Below are 20,783 nucleotides of genomic sequence, written 5' to 3' on the forward strand. Positions count from 1 at the left end.
CCATACAACTTCTACACTGGAAGTGTCTTGGTCATGGTGGAGGTGGTAGAAATAGGAAAGTATCTGCTTTTGTTTAGCTCATTTTGTTTGTGCCTGTTAACTTTGAAAAGAGTTGATGAATCTGACAAGATTGATTTCTAAGCAAAGTATAATCAGCGCCTTGAAGTTAATGTATTGTCAAAATGCCTTCTTAAAACAAAATGAGAGCTCATTTGAGTCTCAAGATGCTGAATCATTTTCTATGAAAATCGGTAATGGGATTACAATTATTGAAATGTGCAGTTATCAAACAAGGGCTACAGTTTCCTGAGCTTCAGGTTTACAGCACTTTGCTTTCACTTCCAACCTAGTGAGCAGTCTGAGAGTGAACCTCCAAAATCTTACGTTTTCATAAATTCTTGGCTGATTAGTCATCAGTTATCTATATCTATACTGCATAGTAATAGATTGCTATGACACATTTTAAAAAAGAAAAGTTGGGCCTTTTCTCTTAATTCTTATGGAAACATTATGCATCAGAATCACCTCCTCAGCCCACATAGAGGATGCAAGTCAGTAAGTCAGGAGCGGGGTCCAGGGATTTTGGCCTGCAGCTTTCCTTGTGAACCAGTGATGCTGTTTCTCCGTATGATGTTGCTCTCACTGCCATTTCTGTTGGCTCTGCTTTTAGGTCACAGTAAAGCTGTTAGAGACATCTGCTTCAATACTGCAGGGACACAGTTCCTCAGTGCCGCCTATGACAGGTATCTTAAACTCTGGGACACTGAGACAGGTAAGAGTGTGCTGATCACGCGAACATCTTGATCTACTAAGTTAGCGTTTATATATAAAACAGTATGAGTGGTCTCTGGCAAAATGGTACCTCCTCTAACAACTGGTTCTCACACCATTGACTCAGCTAATATCACACAATGTGTTTGTAGAGTTAAAATCAGCTATCTAAACAACTCTTTCATTATGAAACTTTGTTCCCACCACATGCAATTTGTAAAGCAAGCATACTGATGGACAAGCAAATCTGAAATATTCCATAGACTACTGATGTTTTCATTCCACTCTGTCACCTTCCACAGTGCATTACACACAATAGGAGGTCAACAAATGTCCAATGAGCAGAATTTAATTTAATTTCTCAAATTGTTTAAAATGCAGATCTAAACTTCCACGGACTGTTGGCTTTATATATCCACAGCCATATTGACTGCATTGATATTTTGTGACTAGTATAAATTAATCATATTAGAAAAATCATCTGAGTTTTAAGAGTGATATTAATAGCAAATATTTACTAAGCATTATGCTCAGCATTTATATGCAGTATACCGTGTAACCTTAATATATCCCTGTGAGGTATGTTTTAGTATTACATTATAGATGAGGAAACTGAGGCTTATAGGTAACTCCCGGGGTCACATGGCTAGGAAGTGGCAGAGTTGGGTGCTAGTAAACCAAGGTTTCTCTCCTGCTGAAGCCCATATTCTTCATCTCTCTGGCAGTGCCTCTCAATCTTGGCCTCACATTGTAATCATCTGAAGAGCTTCAGAATTACTGATGCCTGGGCCCAACCCTCAGAGATCTGTTCGCTTGGTCCAGGTTGCATAGTAGATAATTCTACTGTGTTGCCAAGGCTGAGAGGCTCCACTATACATGCTCTTTTGAAAACCAAAGTAGCCAGGCATGGTGGAGCACGTTTGTAATCCCAGCACTTGGGAGGCTGAGACAGGAGGATCGCACAGGTTCGAAGCCAGCCTCAGCTACTTAATTAGGCTCTCAGCAACTTAGTGAGACCCTGTTTCCAAATAAAATATAAAATAGGTGTGGGAATATAGCCTGGAGGTAGAAACTCCTGGGTTCCAACCCCAGTACCACAAAAATAAATAAATAAATACAAACAAAAGTATAAAGTGCATAAATATTGAGTGATTTTCTTTCTCCTTTTTACAAACATATCTATGAACTTGATTTAACTACCATCAATATCAAGATAGAACATTTCTAGCATTCAGTATAGATTTCATACCATATTTTCTCTTTTGTATCTACCTTCTTTCATTCTGTGTAATATCTAAGTCTCACCCATGAGGCTTGCAGCAGTGATTTGTTCTTTTTTATTGCTCAAAATATTCTATTATTATGAATGAAATCATAACTTTTTCAATAATTGGTGGTACCTAAATCACAGTGTAGTTTAAAAGCAAACAAGCTGCCCTTCCTCAAGATTTATTAAGCAAATGAGCCACAGATCTTAATGCTTCTGTGTGATCCTTAAGTGGTCAAATTTATCTTTTTTACTTAATATGAGTCTTTGGTTTTAGGACAATGTGTATCAAGATTTACAAACCGAAAAGTACCCTATTGTGTCAAATTCAATCCTGATGAAGATAAGCAAAATCTCTTTGTGGCTGGGATGTCTGATAAAAAGATTGTGCAAGTAAGTTTATTTGCAGATTTTGTTGTTGTTGTTGTTGTTGGTGTGTGTGTGTGTGTGTGTGTGTGTGTGTGTGTGTGTGTGTGTTACTGGTGGTGGAACTCAGGGGCTTTTCTACCTCCAGGTTACACTCCCAGACCTATCTTATAGTTTATTTGGAAACAGGGTGTCACATAGTTGCTGAGAGCCTCACTAAGTAGCTGAGGCTGGCTTCGAACCTGTGTGATCCTCCTGTCTCAGCCTCTCAAGTGCGAGGATTACAAGCGTGTACCACCACTCCCGGCTTATTTGCAATATTTTTATTAAGCTTTTGAGCTTTATGTTGTATCAGGGAATGGAATATAGAATTACAGAATGTTGAGGGAGACTGCTAGTACTCTATTCTTAGTAGAAAAGAGTCATTTCATAAAAATATACTACAGCCAGGCATGGTGGCACACGCTTGTAATCCCAGCATTTGGGAGGCTGAGACCAGAAAATCACAGTTCGTGGACAGCCTCAGCTACCTAGTGAGGCCCTCCACAACTCAGTGAGACCGTTTAAAAATAAAGAGTAAAAAATTGGGCAGGAGGTGTATCTCAGAGGTCAAATGCCTCTGGGTTCCATCCCCAGACCTGCACACACACAAAAAAAATTATACACACACACACACACACACACACACACACACACACACACTAGAGAGCTTTACCTCTGCTTTCAGAATTGTGTCTGTTGATTTTCATAAATCTACTTCATTTCTATCTTTACCCTTTTTTGCTGTACAGTGGGATATTCGAAGTGGAGAAATTGTGCAGGAATATGACCGGCATTTGGGAGCTGTCAACACCATTGTTTTTGTTGATGAGAATAGGAGATTTGTGAGCACATCTGATGATAAGAGCCTAAGAGTGTGGGAATGGTGAGTTTCTATCACTAGAAATCTGATTTATATAAAACAAGCAATTAAAAATTTTGTAGCCAAGCCAGGCACAGTGGCACATTCCTGTAAGACCAGTACTTGGGAGGTTGAGACAGGAGGATCACAGGTTTGAGGCTAGCATGGGCACTTAATAAAGACCCTGTTTCAAAATTCAAAAGGGGTCGGAGATGTAGCTCAGTGGTACAACACACCTGGTTCAGTTCTTAGTAACACACACACACACACACACACACACACACACGGAGTAGGGAGGTTAAAAAATTGGTAGCAAAAGACAAATTCTAGTAATATGTAAACATTGAATATTTTTGCAACTCTGATCCTGGCTTGCAAATCAAACTGATTGAACTATTTAAATACCTACAATTAGCTGGGCGTGGTGGCACATGCTTGTAATCTCAGCACTTGGGAGGCTGAGACAGGAAGATCGCACAGGTTCGAAGCCAGCCTCAGCTACTTAGTGAGGCTCTCAGCAAATTAGTGAGACCCTGTTTCCAAATAAAGTATAAAATAGGTCTGGGAGGATAGCCCAGAGGTAGAAAAGCCCCTGGGTTCCACCCCCTGTACCACAAAATAAATAAATTAATTAGTAAATAACCACAATTTAGAAATAAAAATCTAAGCAGATTAGATTCAGACTTTGGATAATCTTTTCAAGGGATATTTATTTTACTTGCTTTTCTTATAGTGGTGACAGAAACTGTATTATGCTATCTTATATTCTTTATTATATGCCTTATTCATCTTTGCAGAATAACTGACAAGCAGTAGGGGCCACAGATGTATAGGCTACATTGTTTATGTGAGAATTGGAAATAAGATGCTGGCCTTAGAACAAACCCAAAGAAAATACTGATGTGTCTCTCAATTTTATAAATGCCTGCTTTATGATTATTTAATCCTGAAAGTTGCTCCATGTCACCATCACACAAATATTTTGCTTATTAAATATAGTCAGGATATATTAGTTAATTTCCTTTCCTCGAGAAAAAATCATTTTTCTAAAGTCAAGAAGTACTAAAGCTAGTTTCATTAAGCACTATAGATCATGTTTTATAATTTAGTTACAAAGAAATACATGATAATCTTTTTGTTAAAATGAATGTTTGCCTGGAACTCAGCTTGTTTTTATAGCCATTATGAAGCACAGCTTAGCCATGATTACAGCCTTGCAAGGACTAGAAAGTGTATCTTCCCACCCTCAAAGTTATTTTGCTTTAAGAAAAAGCCTTGAACCACAGCCAGTGCTTTCCTCCTCAGACTGAATCCCTTGGGGGTGCTGAGCCAGCCCTAAGCATTGTTGGGACAATCTGTGAAACTGAAGATTTAATATGATGTAATGTAACTTCATCACTACACATCTGCACATTACTCACAACTATAGTTCACTAAACGTGATACGTGCCATAGCATCACCCTTAATCCACAGTTTAAGACTACCTTCTAAGAAGATCTCTCTTACTTTAGAAATGTTTCTTACAGAGACTCTGATAGGGATGCCAAGTTTTCTATAAGCCATCCTAGATCATTTGCACAATATTCTTTCTTAAACATGCATATACATAGTTTGTTTTATATTTGTTAACAGTTTAATTATACTTAAACATTCAGATATGTCTGCCTTGAGATGATTTTTCAGCTCCATGTGTAAAAGTAGAGTGATATAAAAGAAGTGGGTAGATATTTAAATGATGTAACCGGTTACAGGGCTTAAGAACCCTTGTGTGTTTTCTAAAGTAGAATGCTGGCTCAGCAAAGTGCTTCAATAAAATTAAAGAGTGATGTTAGCTTTGTTCCCACCACCTCAGATCTTAAGAAATACTCCCGAATAGTCATGCTACTTTTTGGTATAAATGATGGCATCCTTTAGATTTCCATTTAACTGTTACTGTTAGAAGTCATCACTATTTGTAGTAATTAAGGTTACATTTATGAACCCTCTCTACCTGCCAGCTACTGTCCTAAGCATTTTACATGAATTCTTGGATTTAATGTGAAAGCAATCTTATGAGATAGTTTTCTTACATAGAAAATTGGATAATAAATATAACTAAGACAGTTAAAGTGCTTTGCCAAAAGTTATAATAGAACAGGAAAAGGCCAGAATTCAAACTCTGGTCAAAGTGAATTCCAAAACCTGAGTGTTTGATTATATGACTGGATGGTTAAAAGAAGGAAGGGAATGGAAGGGAGAGAATATAATTTGTGTCCAGTTTCATTGGTGAGAAAGTAATAGACAGGAGGCCCAGCCTTTCTACAAAGGCAAGTAGGGAGCACAACCAGCTCAGGCTCCTCAGAGTGCTTCCTTAGAGTAATCATTAGTGATACTTGCAGCTTGTATTGCAGAAGGGGTCCTCGCCTCCTCAGTGAAGATGCAGGCACTAGAGCCTCAGACAAGTGGTGTTGACCAAACGCACATCCCTAACCTACAGAGTACACCTTTAGAATAGCATACTGATATAAGAAAGCCAAACAGAGTGAACTTGCCTTTTTAAACAGTACTATCCAAACCGAGACTGCTGGGTAGTTCTGAAGGAGAATTGGAGGTTATATTAGGTATTCAGCAGCTGTGGTATTTTAATCAGCTAAATGCATGAAATGTCATAGACATGATTTCTCACCAAGGTATTTATTTTGGTAAAATATTTTAAAAGGAAATTTTACAGAGGTTGAAAAACACTACTTTTTTTAATCTCTAAAATTTCAAACAAAAATTTAGATTTTTGTTCTTTTTTATGAATTCATTTCCAAACTGAAAATTATTTGAAGATAAGTTACTATTACTGAATTATGATATTTAATTAGAAAGTTGTGTTCTGTTTATTAAATTTAACTATGCCTACCAGGCATTTTTACTAAAAATAATGAAGTCCACAGAAGATTTTAAGTGCAATTCTTGCTTTATCCTTCAGTCTGCCAAGAATCCTTGAAATAAGGATTCATTTGAATTTTTTTGTTTAGTAAAACATTGATTAATAACAATCTGAATTATGGTCAATTTAATTTAGAAAATGCTTTTAATGTTTTATAAGAGCATTTTCGTAGCATAAAATTACTGAAGAACAAGAATATTTTTTAAATCGGAGCTCCTTTTTAATAGATTTGGGTCATCACAGTAATTTTTTTTCCTCTTATTTTCTATCTTTGCGGTACTGGGGATAAATTTGGGTCATTCTGGATGTCAGTTGTCCTCCTAGCATTAGGATATGAGGGCTGAAGATTTAGCAAATGTTATTATTCCCCTGGTTATACCTGAATTTTTTTTTTTCTTTTACCAAGACCCTGATAGAAGTTTTCTCTAACCATCCTCCCTTCTTCTGAGTGGTTGGATAAACTGACAGAGAAAGTTTTTACATGAAATAAATCATTGTTACTGTTATCCAGTAATCAAGAGTATTGGAACTTGAGCCATACTTTGAAATTGAAATTGCTGCTTCATAGTCTATTATTGATCAGATTAAGTTTCCCACATATTACTCCATAAGAAACATTTCTAGTCTCATGAGAAGCAACAAGATCAAAATTCCTTTTAGAATTACTAAATAACTCATTGTGGAGAATATAAAAAATAAAAAGAGGCCGGGCGTGGCGGCGCACGCTTGTAATCCCCACGCTTGGGAGGCTGAGACAGGAGGATCGCACCGGTTCGAAGCCAGCCTCAGCTACTTAGTGAGGCTCTCAGCAACTTAGTGAGACCCTATTTCCAAATAAAATATAAAATACTTCTGGGAGTATAGCCCGGAGGTAGAAATCCTCTGGGTTCCACCCCCAGCACCACCAAAAAAAAAAATTTTTTTTTCATGAAAACATTTATAAAGCAACAGCTTTAGTTAGCAACTCAGTATCATGATTTTTCTTTTTTTAATAAGGTTAGTGAAAGTGTTTGATAAATATATAATTTTAGGAATTTTTTTATTTGAATACTGTTCCTTTATTTCAGAGAGAATTCTTCTAAAGGTTTTGTTTGTTTGTTTGTTTGTTTGTTTGTTGCAGTACTGGGGATGTAACCCAGGGGCATTCTACCTCCAAGCTACACCCCCAGCCCTGTTTTTTATTCTTTATTTTGAAAAAGGCTTTCTCTGAGTTTCAAAGGGCCTCACTAAGTAGCTGAGGCTGTCCACGAACCGCCTCCCAAATTCTGGGATTACAGGTGTGCACCAATACACCCGCCGTGAAGGTACTTTTTTAAATGACTAGTTCTGATATGCTATTTTAAATTTTTAGGGATATCCCTGTGGATTTCAAGTATATAGCAGAACCCAGTATGCACTCAATGCCTGCTGTGACTTTGTCTCCAAATGGTGAGTTGTTACACAGAATGTATTCTTGATTGAGCTTCCAAGACACAAAGTAATTGCTGTATTTATAAAAACTGTGACCATTCCCTCCAAGGGAAGTTTGTCACAGTGTCATAGTTGTATAAGGAATTCTTTTCTATAGTACAAATACTGGTTTTCATATTTGAATCACTTTACCCACTCTTACTTTGAAAGAAAAATGAAGCAATTTGCAGCTCATGTTTACTGAGAATCTAAGAATTTCTATCCAACTATGATTAGGGGGTTGTTTTTGTTGTTGTTTTTTAATGATTCTTCTAATAGGATCAGGGTTAGTAAGTGTGTGTGTGTGTGTGTGTGTGTGTGTGTGTGTGTGTGTGTGTGTGTTACTGGGGATGGAACCCAGGGGCCTTCTACCTCTGGGCTATACTTCCAAACCTATTTTATACTTTATTTGGAAAAAGGGTCTCACTAAGTTGCTGAGAGTCTCACTAAGTAGCTGAGGCTGGCTTCGAACCTGTGTGATCCTCCTGTCTCATCCTCCCAAGTGCTGGGATTACAAGTGTGCATCACCACGCCTAGTAAATCGTTTTATAAGCTCTTTTCTTTAAAGGTAATAGAAAATTTTGGTCTGATGCTCTGTAGTGAGAATACCTTAGCAATTTACTACATAATATTTTCACAAGCAAAAATATAAAAATAAATTTATTTAATACTGTTTCCTAGTCAGTATCCCATTTCTTTTTAAGTACAAGATAATTTGTGCTCGAATAATTACAGCATAGATGAGGCAGTCCAAGGGAGCACTGTCTTTGCAGTTGCTATTTCCTTTCATAACTACTGTAAGTATAGAACAAGGACAAAGAGGCAGAGAAGAGTCTGCTCCTCCACCTGGGCGTCTGCCGCAGGCGGCGGTGACAGTTGTCAAGCCCCTTGTCGTTCCTATAACGACAACAGCCCAACTGGGTCCTGCTTTGGTAATCACTGTATTATGTCACTGTTCATCATCGTTTCATGTCATGTGTCTTTAAACTTCCTATTACAAGTACTGTGCCCGCCTTGAGCAAGGCCAGTGTTGGGACCATTCCCTTTGTTAGTTATGTTCACAAGTGTATAGTATGCAGGTATATACTACAGCTTAGGATCTAGGGGCTGTAGATCATCCTAGGACGATAAAAGCAATATGCTCTTTCAAAAATAATTGCTATAATTGTGTTAATCTTATCTTCCTTTTTTGGTGTAGTTTTATTTGGTCATCCTAGATTTTCTCGCCATAGTTGATCTTTCTTTATTTCATAGTTACCACAGAAAGATCTCTTTCTTTCCATAGCTCTGTTGTCTGTTACTACAAATTAATTTTAGTTTGTAAATTTTAATTTAGTTCTGTTAACACGAAGCATTGAATTTTTGTATTTCCTTATTTTTTGAAAAAACTTATTTGAAGAGTATGCAATGATACTAAGACTATAGAAGTAGAGCACATTACTGTATACATAAATACTTCTTGCCGGCAACACTTAACACTTTACTGATGGCGTGGTAAGTTTGTTTTCTAGTATTATAAAGCAATTGGGAGCAAAAGAATAATAGTAACAGCTAATGTATTTAAAGATTTTTTAAATTTTTTAAATTTTCTTTCTCTCAAATGTCTTATTTATTGAATTTACAGGGAAATGGCTGGCATGTCAATCAATGGATAACCAAATCTTAATTTTTGGAGCACAGAACAGATTCAGATTGAATAAGAAAAAAATTTTTAAGGGCCATATGGTAGCAGGCTATGCTTGTCAAGTGGACTTTTCACCAGATATGAGGTAAGGTTAAATCTTATCTATTCTCATATTCAGATATGATGATAAAACAAACTATTGTGGTACAGATAACGCTACACAAATCACTTTCACATATGTAATGGTATGAGAACTTTAAAATGTGTTAAAATGTCAGGGGAGAGTGGTGACTTGGCCTGGGCCACCCTCCTCCCTCATGCCATTTTGGCATGGGGCTATAACTATTTTCTGTATTTCTATCTTTTTAATAAACTTCTTTAAATCTTCAAAAAAAATGTGTTAAAATGTCAGATGAAAAAGAACAAGTTAAGAAAATTATACTTTTTTTCTTTAGGTTTTACTCCAGTATATCTCCTTATGTTTCTTGGGCCTGTGCCCTTTAACCACCTAATAAGTCCCTGTCTCTATCACCAGTGCCTTCTCTTTGCTTTTCTAAGCAAGACTAGGAGTGCTGTAATCACCACATTGTTATGATTGAAAGAACACCAGAGTAAGTCTGTATCACACTGTTGAGGATAACAGCTGTACTATAGCTTGTCTGTTCTGAAAACTGAAATCCAGCTTTTGAATATTTCAAGATCACACTGGATTTGTAAAACCTAGAGTCTTGCTAACAGTGAGATTTCACATTTCTTCCCCCATTCTTAGTTAAAATATCTAAGTAGAAAGCTTTGTATATTCAGACTGGTAATTGGGCCTTAGATTCCTACCTCTGGTTTAGTCGTCAGTGTTTTCAAAGGTTAGTGAAGCCAAGAAAATTAGGAAGGTGGTAGAGATTCCTATGCTAGAGTGTGTTTCATGCATTCACTGGCTATATGCAAGGTTGGTTCCTCTACCCTATTTCTGACTGTCCAGGACTGGTTGTGATATTTCAGTTGTGGGCCCTAGAACTCCCAGTGTTCCCAATTAAAAATAATATTTTACTCTTAGGTTGGTAGCTCCATGTGGAGGTTTTTTTGTAGAAGTTCAAATTATAGACTGTCATGTTCTACCTTATTATTCTGAGTATTATATATTTGTATTGATTATTTTCATGTTAATGTGAAAAGATGTATCTCTGTTCTTTATCCACTTTATTAGTTTAAGGTGTGTGAATAATTTGAATTTGTTTTCTTCCTGTTGCAGTTATGTGATTTCAGGAGATGGAAACGGAAAATTAAACATTTGGGACTGGAAGACCACAAAACTCTACAGTCGGTTTAAAGCTCATGATAAAGTGTGTATAGGTGCAGTGTGGCATCCTCATGAAACATCTAAGGTCATCACATGCGGTTGGGATGGTCTCATTAAATTGTGGGATTAATGAGATTAGTCCTTAAGCTATCTAGGATCATTTTTGATCCAACGTCATATTTAACTCTATTTAATTATTAAATGTGTTGGATGACAACTTGATTTATAAATGTTTTCTTTACATGATCTTATCAAGTTGACCTGTTGTTTAAAAAAAAGAACTTTGTAAATTTGCCTCATATAATTTCATTGACAACTTCACTTTGTTTTTTTATAGATGTTATTTATACAAGGAATGACTGTTGACTTTCTATTTGATGAGTATTATTGGCAGGGCAAGTGGTTTGGGTTTATCCCAGTGTTTGGCATTACTGAAAAGATCTTTGAGGTCAAGATAGAATCCCTAGTGGATTTGGGGGTCCTAGAGGAAATAATGTAATTAACAACCCAGAGAGGTACCATCTACATAACCTTTTCAACCAAAGGAGCAGTAAAGACCAGGGATGATATAATTTAAGATATATATCTGAAAAAAGAGTGAAACCACCCACAGTTCCCATTCCCATTATTTTCAGTGTGTCAAGCTCTAATCTTTGGGGTTCAGTAGTTTCACTTTTTTATAACATATGTTGTATATTTTTAGTTGTAAATCAATAAACTTCTTTGACTGCAGCATTCTTCTAATTATTAAACAGTGTAAAATAAAAATTAGTCCAGAGTTCTTGCCTTGACTTTCTACCTGATCAGGATTGGGCTATATGTAGGCAGAGATTACATTATTTCTGAAGGACGGAACTCAAGAGAATGTGCCAAGGCTTTGAATGGTACACTGTCATTAAGGACCTGGGTACACTTAGGAAATCAGGATTACCTAAGGTATTGCTTCACCAGTGTTACTACTGAAATTCTCCTCCTAGAAGATAGGATCTGATATGTCAACTTGTATTTTTTTGATGTGGTATCTTTTGTCTTTTAATTTTTTTTTCTGATTTTGTCTAGTAAATACAGACAATATAACTTTTTAAGATTAGAAAAAAAACTAAATTTCTAAGTCTTTGGGGGAAAAAATTTACACTACTGGAAGATGGTGAGAGTTTTCCCAGTTTGAGAAGTAGTCACCATGGGGCAAAAAAAGAAGGAGAAGGAAAGAAAAGGAAAAGCTTAAAAATTTCAGATGATGAAATCAAGATAGCTTCCTAAATATAGTGCTAATAGCACTGTAGTTGGACAAGCCATTTCTCCTGTGTTATTATAAGTCTATATTAGATGTTTGAATGTGGTTTGAAATACTTCAGTACCATGCTAGAAACGATTGCTTGATGGCTGCTCAGAGTGCTGACCTAGCAAAATCATGTTGCGTGTTGGACCTGATAGCATTAAGCTCTGAGTCTTGTGCTATCATAGCAGTTCCTGTTCCTTGCCTTTCAAGGGCTTCCCTAAAAACCAGGCCCTATAGCCATATATAAATAAATTTCAAAGAAGAAAATAAAGAATAAAAGTGAAGGAGATATATTTTTCACAAAAGCACACTGCCTATCTGCTGCCATTTCTGCATCTTCCAGGAAGGGTGGCAAATAAGAGGAAAGAATTCAGACAAGATCTTTCTATAGTCCTGACCACTGGTTTGACAAATGTGAATTTTTGAAATGTGATGAGACAAAAAGAATCACATAAAGTATTGTCCAGCACCAATATTGTATATATTACAAATCATAATTTCTAAATCTGGATTTATTTTATTGTGTTTTGACTGTTTCTAAACTAAGTAACTGTACATAAACATTTTCTGTTTTTTGGAAAGATCCTATTTTTGAATAAAACATTTTTTGTAGAAAGTGTTGTTGAAATGTTTATTGTTTACTTCCTTTTGTCTTACATGGCTGTTGAGACACCAAATTAAACCATCTGCGCATATAAATGGGTCATCTAGAAAGTAACGATGCTTTAGAAGTAGGTGTATTAACGTGATATATTGATGGGTTTATTTGAGTTAGATGATAAGGGAGAGCATTTAGTGATACACTTAAATCATGGTCACACCCAGTGTTAGAATGCACAGCGAGTGGGGCTCCTTTCCAATCTAAAAAGAGTCTCAAGGTCATAATGTTACTTGATATGAGCGTTGGCTTCTCTTCCACACTGAAACCTTTTTGTCACACCCAGGACAGATTTTCTTTCTACAAGTTAGAATAAAAAGTAATGGTCTAGCTGCGTATGGTAGTGTACACTTCTAATCCCAGTACTTGGGAGCCTGAGACAGGAGGATTACAAATTAGAGGCCAGCTTCTGCAATTTAGGCTCCATTTCATACTAAAAAATAAAAAGGGCCAGGCGTGGTGGCGCACGCTTGTAATCCCAGCGCTTGGGAGACTGAGACAGGAGGATCACACAGGTTCGAAGCCAGCTTCAGCTACTGAGTGAGGCTCTCAACAACTTAGTGAGACCCTGTTTCCAAATAATGTATAAAATAGGTCTGGGAGTATAGCCTGGAGGTAGAAAAGCCCCTGGGTTCCACCCTCAGTTACCACAAAAATAAATTAATTAATTAATTAAAAGGGCTGGCAGTACAACTCAGTACTAGAGGGTTCATGGGTTCCACCCCGAGTACCACCACCTTTATTTAAAAAAAAGTTAATAGTTTAGTGAAAGATTTAGATTAGTGAGTGAATATTCAAATACCAAAGCATAAGCTGAGAATATTTTGTCTCAAGTAAGGAGCCAGTTTTAAGATAAAGAACAGGGAGTAGCATCAAAGAAGCTCATTTTAAAAAACATACAGCTTAAAGACACATTATGGAGCTGGCTGGTATCCTTAACAAGTTTATGATAAGGTTTAAGAAAAATCAGCAGTGAAATATCAAACCCTTGGGTGATAGTCATAAAGATCACAACACCAGCAGCAGCCAGGGAGGCTGCCCTTGAAGATCAACATGGACTGAGCCATCTGTGTCAGAATCACCTGGGATGTAGAATTCAGAAGGAAGAAGTGGATGGTTGGGGGAGCCAGAATCAGTTCAGGTACAGGGGAGGGTGGAGTGGCCTTCAGGTCACGGTATCCATCAGCAGCCATGAAAGTGCATCTCAGCATGAGACCTGGTAGTACTGATGCCATTTCATCCGAGGTGTGTATTTTTTTACATTTTGACATCTCTCATAGGACTATGGTTAAAATCAATGATGTATTAAATTTTAATGGCAGCATTTATTCTTAGTGGAACATAAAGTTGACTAAATATATAAACAAGGCAAGAACTCGGGCTAGAGAATATCCAGTGGTAGGAAGCAGTCTATCACAGCACCTGGTTCAAAATTCATGTTATGGAATGTTTATGTGGTCAGTGGGTAAACTGAATGAACTAACAGGACTGCAATTAAAACTAATCAGTAGAGACGACTGATACATGTACACACACACACACACACACACACACACACACACACACACACACGAAATCCCTGGGAAGCTTTTTAAAAATGCACAATTCTTGTTTCCAATTCAGACCTCCCAAATTAAAGTTAAAACTTTGGCAAGATCCTCCAAATGATCATTTAGCAAGATTATACTAAAGATCAGAACCACTGAAGCAGAGTTTCAAATTTATCTTGAGCATTTAAAAATCTAGACTAGCCGGGCGTGGTGGCGCATGCTTGTAAACCCCGCACTTGGGAGGTGGAGACAGGAGGATTGTGCTGGTTTGAAGCCAGCCTTAAGAGACCCTGTTTCCAAAAATAAAAAGTATAAAATAGGTCTGGGAGTGTAGCCCTGAGGTAGAAGGGCTTTCAGGAACCCCAGCTACTTAGGCCCTCCACAACTCAGTGAGACCCTGTTTCCAAATAAAGTATAAAATGGGTCTGGGAGTATAGCCCGGAGGTAGAAAAGCCTTGGGTTCCACCCCTAGTACCACATAAAAAAAATAAACAAAAATAAAAACCTAGACTATTTGGAATACATAAACATTAAAAAAATTTAGCTAGTAAAGAATACACGTGTGTGTGTGCGCACACGTGTGCATATATGCACCTTCTATATGCATAGCAATTCAGTAATTGTGGAAACTTTCTCAATCTAAGCACTACAATTGTATCTAAAACTTAGGCAAAAAGAAGTCAAACTTGCAGCCAGAATCCAGAAGGGTTTCATGTTTATCGATAGTAAATTAAAGATAACTCCTTTGAGTCTAAAGCTTGCTCTAACTGCAGGAGCTATCTTCAGATGAGTTTTTAAATAGTATTTTAGTTTTTTAATAGTATTTTAGGAACTATCTGAGAACTCATTTGAAAATTTATGTTCTAGTACAGTGCTGGCCAAGAGAAATACTTGGGACGTATATGTAATTTTAACTTATAATCAGTTAAAAAAATAGTGAATTTATATTATTGGTATATTTTATTTAACATATTTAAGTTTTTATTTCAGTTCAATGCGTTTAAAAAGTAATAATTTACTTTTTTCATGCTGTCTTTGAAATCTAGTATATATTTTACACTGACCATCTTAATTCAAACAGTAAATTTTCATAAAAATATTATCTTTCATACCAAAGTAGATTTACCTCCTAAGTTGTTCCAAACAAAATTTTTCCAATAACAGAATCAAATATAAAATTTTAAATTAATCGAAAGTAAATAGCATTTGAAATGGGCAGAGCTCAGCAGTAGAGCACATGCTTAGCATGGCGGAGACCCTGAGTTTAATCCTCAGCACCAAAAATAAAAGATTCCCCATTTTAAATGCTTAATAGCCATGTATCTAGTGGCTACCATTTTTGTCCCAGTACTTTTTTCTTTTTAATAAAGAATGACTCAGGTATTCAGTTTTACTGCCTCATTTTCTGAAACATTCTAAGGTTGAAACCACTCATGAAGTAGCTCTTAGAAGGGTATACATGTTCGTGATTTTCTGTGCTGTTTTTATAGTTTCTTCGGATCTGTCTTCTGGGCCACAGTTCTTCAGCTGCGTCTTATCTGCCACTTAATCAGAAACGGTTTTCTTTTTCTCACATCAGGAACTATTTCCCTTTCTGGAAGGTCTACTTGTACTTGTTTATATCTCCCTGTTCTTTTTCACAGTGTCACGTTTTCTTAAGGTTTCTTTTAGGCCTAGGATTGCGTTACACATTGTCCTTCTTTAAGATTGTTAGGCAGTTATCTCAGGAACTATCTCAGCACTTGGGCTGAAAATACAAGCGTTTTTTGTCTGTTAACTACCTCATGATGGATCATGTATTTCCCTACCAGGTTTAATTTTTCTTATGAGCTGCTCATCTTAGGTGCCTCTCCTGTTTTCCTGAGGAAATCCCTCATAGCCTGGGCTGTTTTGAGTTCTCTCAGCGCGGTTTTGCTTCTGCATTTGCCCCATACCCACCGAGGGCTCACCCCTAGAGCCAGGGGTTCATCATAATTTCTTAGCTTATGGTTGGTAACCATGATTCAGATAAATTTAACCATTGAACTTGGACAAGCTTTTCTTTCTCAAGAGAAACTTACACTCAGAGATACAGCAGAGAATGAGTTTCCTTGTGCTGATGGGTTGAAAGTTTAAAGTCCCTTTTTTATTGAGGTTGTAGCCTTCCAAGGGTCCCAGTTCTCCCAGCTCCCCATACACACGCCAGGCCTTATCTCTAGTGCAGTAGTAGACTCTAGCCATAATGTTACACTAAAATCCCAGAGCAGCTGCAGTGCTTAAGTTCCTGTTCTACCGTTTGTCCTAGTTCCCCTGGGCTTTTTGTGTCTGAAGATTTTTCTTTCTTGAACATTCAGCCACACACATACACACATACGTACACACATATACAAACATGTGTGCATGCATGTACCTAAATACATGTGCACATATGGAAGGAGCTTTGGGGATATATATATAGTTTAGTATCTCTAGATGCTGTCCTTTTGTTGGGACAGTCTAAAAACAATAATATAAATTAGTACAGTCTGTGAAGCCTACTTTCCTGGTTTTAGAACCATGATTTTAAATAGCTGATCCAAAAAGGTACTCTTCCCAAGGGTGCTTCAACTGATGGCTGAAGGACTACTATGGATTGCTTTATCTTTTATCTGGGCTGCTTCTTATGCATAAGCACATTGTTTGGATTCCTCGAAGTTTTTCCTAAGACTTCCCTTTATGGCAAGTCTTGGTCCATTCTGGCCACTATAACAAGACACCGAAGCTGGGCGTGGTGGCGCATGCTTGTAATCCCATCATTTGGGAGGCTGAGACAGGAGATTCCGGGTTCACGGACAGCCTCAGCTACTACTTAGTGAGGCCCTCTGCAACTCAGTAAGAACCTGTTTCAAAATAAAGACTAAAAATAGGGCTAGGCGTGTATCTTGGAGGTAGAATGCTTCTGGATTCCATCCCCAGTACCACACACACACCAAAAAAAAAAAAAAAAAAAAAAAAAAAACGAAGACAGTAATTTATAAACAAGGAATTTATTGTTTTATAGTTCTGGAGGCTGGGATGTCCAAGATCAGGGTACCAGCAGATTCAGTGTCTGATGAGGGATCACTCTCTGCTTCAAAGATGGAAAGGGAAGCAAGTCCCTCAGGCCTCTTTTAGAAGGGTTCTAATCCTAACCCTGAAGGTTCCAACGTCATGACCCAAAGGCCTCACCTCTTAATACCAACACATTGGGGATACAATTTTAAAATACCAATTTAGAAGGACAGCATTCAGACCCTGGCAGTACACAAATCAAAAATTTATCCTATCATTATCCAAGCCTAATCTAAGTACAAAATTCAAAATAATTAGATTTTTCAAACTAGAAGAAACTTTAGAAGTTACATAGTCTAAATTGAGAAAAAAAAAATTGGCCCAAAAGGGTGAAGACTTGCTGGACATGATGAAGCCAGGTGGCATCACTGTCAAGGTCTCCCTTCTTCCCGTCCTCCGGTCTGCCTCTAAACAAAGCCGCTTAATTGTGTATTCTTAAAACTCAACTTTGGGTCATAATCTTCATGGCTTTTAGCTTGCCATCTCTGAGTTAGGTGGTTTAAAAGGAACAGCTGTTCAGCCGGGCGTGGTGACACACGCTCGTAATCCCCACGCTTGGGAGGCGGAGACAGGAGGATCACAGATTTGAAGCCAGCCTCACTGGCTTAAGAGGCCCTGTTTCCAAATTTTAAAAAACGTAAAAATAGGTCTGGGAGTATAGCCCGAAGGTAGAAGGGTTCTAGCCCGGAGATAGAAGGGTTCCATCCCCAGTACCACCAAAAAAAAAAAAAAAAAAAAAGGAACAGCTATTCAGATGTTTCTTTTGTTCTCTAGTGAAGCAGAGCCCATAGCTGAAGACATTCTCATGGCCGCTGACATGACAGTAGGTTCTCCCATCACTTTCTCTGGGCTCCCAGGGAAATTGCCTTGGCTTGTAACTCAGTCTTGAGAATATACAATCTCTTCTCACCCTGATTTTATTATTGCAACTACTGGCTTTATTATCCATGTTGTCCTATGAAAACAGCATGGCTTGAATCATTGTTATAAAAATATCAGCCCTTAGCCTTGGTAGAAATAGCCTCACATCATCACACTGTTCTTGTTTCATAAAATAAAAAATATTCTCTGTGCTGCCACGAATTGTATATACTGTACTATATTTTACCCAGAGACTCTTAAAAAAAGATTGTTTGCTGGGAATTGGTATAAAGAAACGACAGTAAGGTATAAGAAAGGAGCATTGAACTTTAATATGATAGAACTAACCATCTATCTGCTAATAATAATTGAGCCTTCAACTACCATTCAATTCAGATGAAACTGGGTCTGTTCATGGTGGTGTGGCAATTAGTTATTATTTAATTCCATCGTTATGCAACTCTCAATTCCCCAGAGTCAGGAGGATCTCCAAGTTAGCATCTTTTAATAGATAATAGGGACTACCCCTGCAGTATAATAAGAGACTATGTGAAGTAAAGAACAAGCTGTATCCAGATTTGACAAAGTGGGAGTCAGTGGTCCATCTAATTGCCAAAGATAAGTTTAATGACAGAGAAAATACCAACAGAAAATGATAATAAAATAGTTTTATAGGAAAATTCTATTGACGGAGCTTTTAAAATTTATTTTCTGTAGTTCTCTGATTTCGCTCCCTTTGCAAAGATACCCAGGAGTGGTACAGTGAGATTAGCCAGTCACAGAAAGTGAAGACTCAGAGCCGGGTGTGGTGGCGCACATCTGTATCGGGAGGCTGATACAGTAGGATCACGGTTCGCGGACAGCCTCAGCTACTTAGTGAGGCTCTTTGCAACTCAGTGAGACCTGTTTCAAAATAAAGAATAAAAAAAAAAAATTGGGCTGGGGGTATAGCTTGGAGATACAATGCCCCTGGGTTCCATCCCTAGTACCACACACACACAAAAAAAAGGTCATATGTTTTCCCTAATACGCACAAGCTATGGAGTAATTGGGATCCAGAGGGACTCCAGAAAATGGAGGAGAAACCTCAGTGGAGCCAGAGAGGTGCTCTAAGAGAAGAGTAAGGTTCATTAATGAAAATATGCCCATCAACATAAATAAATACACCAATGTCAGTACTCTGTATTGGGAAAGGGGGAAGCAGGAAGGTCGGGGGCACCACGTGCTGTGTGCATGTATATCACTGTCAACATGCTTTACATTATGAGACTATAATGCACCAATAAAGTACATTATAAAAATTCATTTTCAACAAATATTTATTCAACACCTTTTAACTAGCAGGATCCATAGGAGCCCACAGACATGTCCCTTATCCTCATGGAATCTACAGTCTGGTAGGAAAGACATAGAAGCAGATACAGTAAGATACAGGGAGAGTGAAGACAGGGAGAACAGAGGTCATTTGGAACATGCAGCTGGAGGCTGAAGTCGAGTCCCTGAGTAAATGATGCTTGATCTGACATCAATCCTTAAGAAATAATATTTTCTTATACAGATAATTAATAGCTTTTTTTTTACTAATGCACAATTGTGACTTCTCAATAATGTTGTAGAACCTACTTGAACCTTTGTTTCTTATTTATTCCCACCCAGGAATGGATGGACGTTGATATGCCCAGTGTCCAGTTACCGTAGAGCAGAAGACAAACCGGTTGGCAGAGAGGTTAGCCACAGTGTGGGGCAGCGTCCTGGGGGCCACCTGTTTATTGTACATTAACCTCTAATTGCCCCATCAGCTATGCGTTCTTTTTTTTTTTTTTTTTTTTTTTTTCAGTACTGAGGATGAAACCCAGGGCATTCTACCTCCGAGCAACCCTCCAGCCCTACTTTCCATTCTTTATTTTAAAACAGCGTCTCACTGAGTTGCAGAGGGCCTCAGTAAGTAGCTGAGGCTGTTCGCAAACCGTGATCCTCCAGTCTCGGCCTCCCAGATGCGGGGTTACAGGTGTGCGCCACCACGCCCGGCTGCGCCACCACGCCCAGCTGCCTGGTTTTTAAAATGCTCTGTCATGGGGAGGTCTCCAGCATCCTGTGACATCCTGTGAGAGGGGCTACAGTGGAGGAGGACCACTGCAACTCAGGACCACAGCCATTTAACAACCACGATCACTCCACTGGCAGTTGTCTTTTCTTTTGTATAAACATGTCCAAAGTATTTTATGGGGCATACTTTTTTAATTAACAAGAAAAAGGATATATACCTGTAGTGCACAAGATACTGTTGTATATGTAAGAACTGAAGAATGGCTAAACCAATCACGTTAACATCCATTAACTCACGTACTTATCATTTAGGGAGGTGAGAACATTCTAATCTTCAAGTACACAATACATTGTTATTAACTATAGTCACCTGCTTACAACAGATACCACTTACTGGTAACAGTCACTGGATACTTGACTATGTATAGAGTTCAAAGTTTGTCCCTAAAAAGTCCCTTATTTCAATCATAGTATATAAAACCAATCACTTGGTTTTAAATATTTTTATATTTAATTTTTATATTTAATATTTTTATTTAAAACCAATAAAATATTTTTTAAAATATTTTATATGAGGTGAATATGAAATTGCTGGCTTTAGAAAGTACTGATCTCAATACTTTGAGAACTAGCATTTTTCCATGTAGTTCTAAACATAAGTATGATGAGATTATGCCTGTTTTATTTTTCTTAAGAACAGAAATACAACAAAATTATTCAAAAACATTTA

General features: G+C 37.6%; 1 protein-coding gene across 1 annotated transcript in view; it reads left to right on the forward strand.

Moving 5' to 3' along the window:
• The window catches only part of CDC40 (cell division cycle 40), a gene marked incomplete at both ends in the record, with an annotated part of 47,779 nt that extends 37,059 nt beyond the window's left edge, over window positions 1-10,720 (forward strand). Inside the window, 6 exons of the mRNA XM_080700613.1 lie at window positions 671-772; window positions 2,316-2,431; window positions 3,196-3,329; window positions 7,575-7,651; window positions 9,297-9,441; window positions 10,543-10,720. Of these exons, the coding sequence (XP_080556739.1) occupies window positions 671-772; window positions 2,316-2,431; window positions 3,196-3,329; window positions 7,575-7,651; window positions 9,297-9,441; window positions 10,543-10,720 (752 nt within the window). The remainder of the gene's footprint in view (window positions 1-670; window positions 773-2,315; window positions 2,432-3,195; window positions 3,330-7,574; window positions 7,652-9,296; window positions 9,442-10,542) is intronic.
• Between the last annotated feature and the right edge of the window lie 10,063 nt (window positions 10,721-20,783).

Source organism: Muscardinus avellanarius, assembly GCF_963383645.1.
Source record: "Muscardinus avellanarius genome assembly, chromosome: 8".
Lineage (NCBI taxonomy): Eukaryota > Metazoa > Chordata > Mammalia > Rodentia > Gliridae > Muscardinus > Muscardinus avellanarius.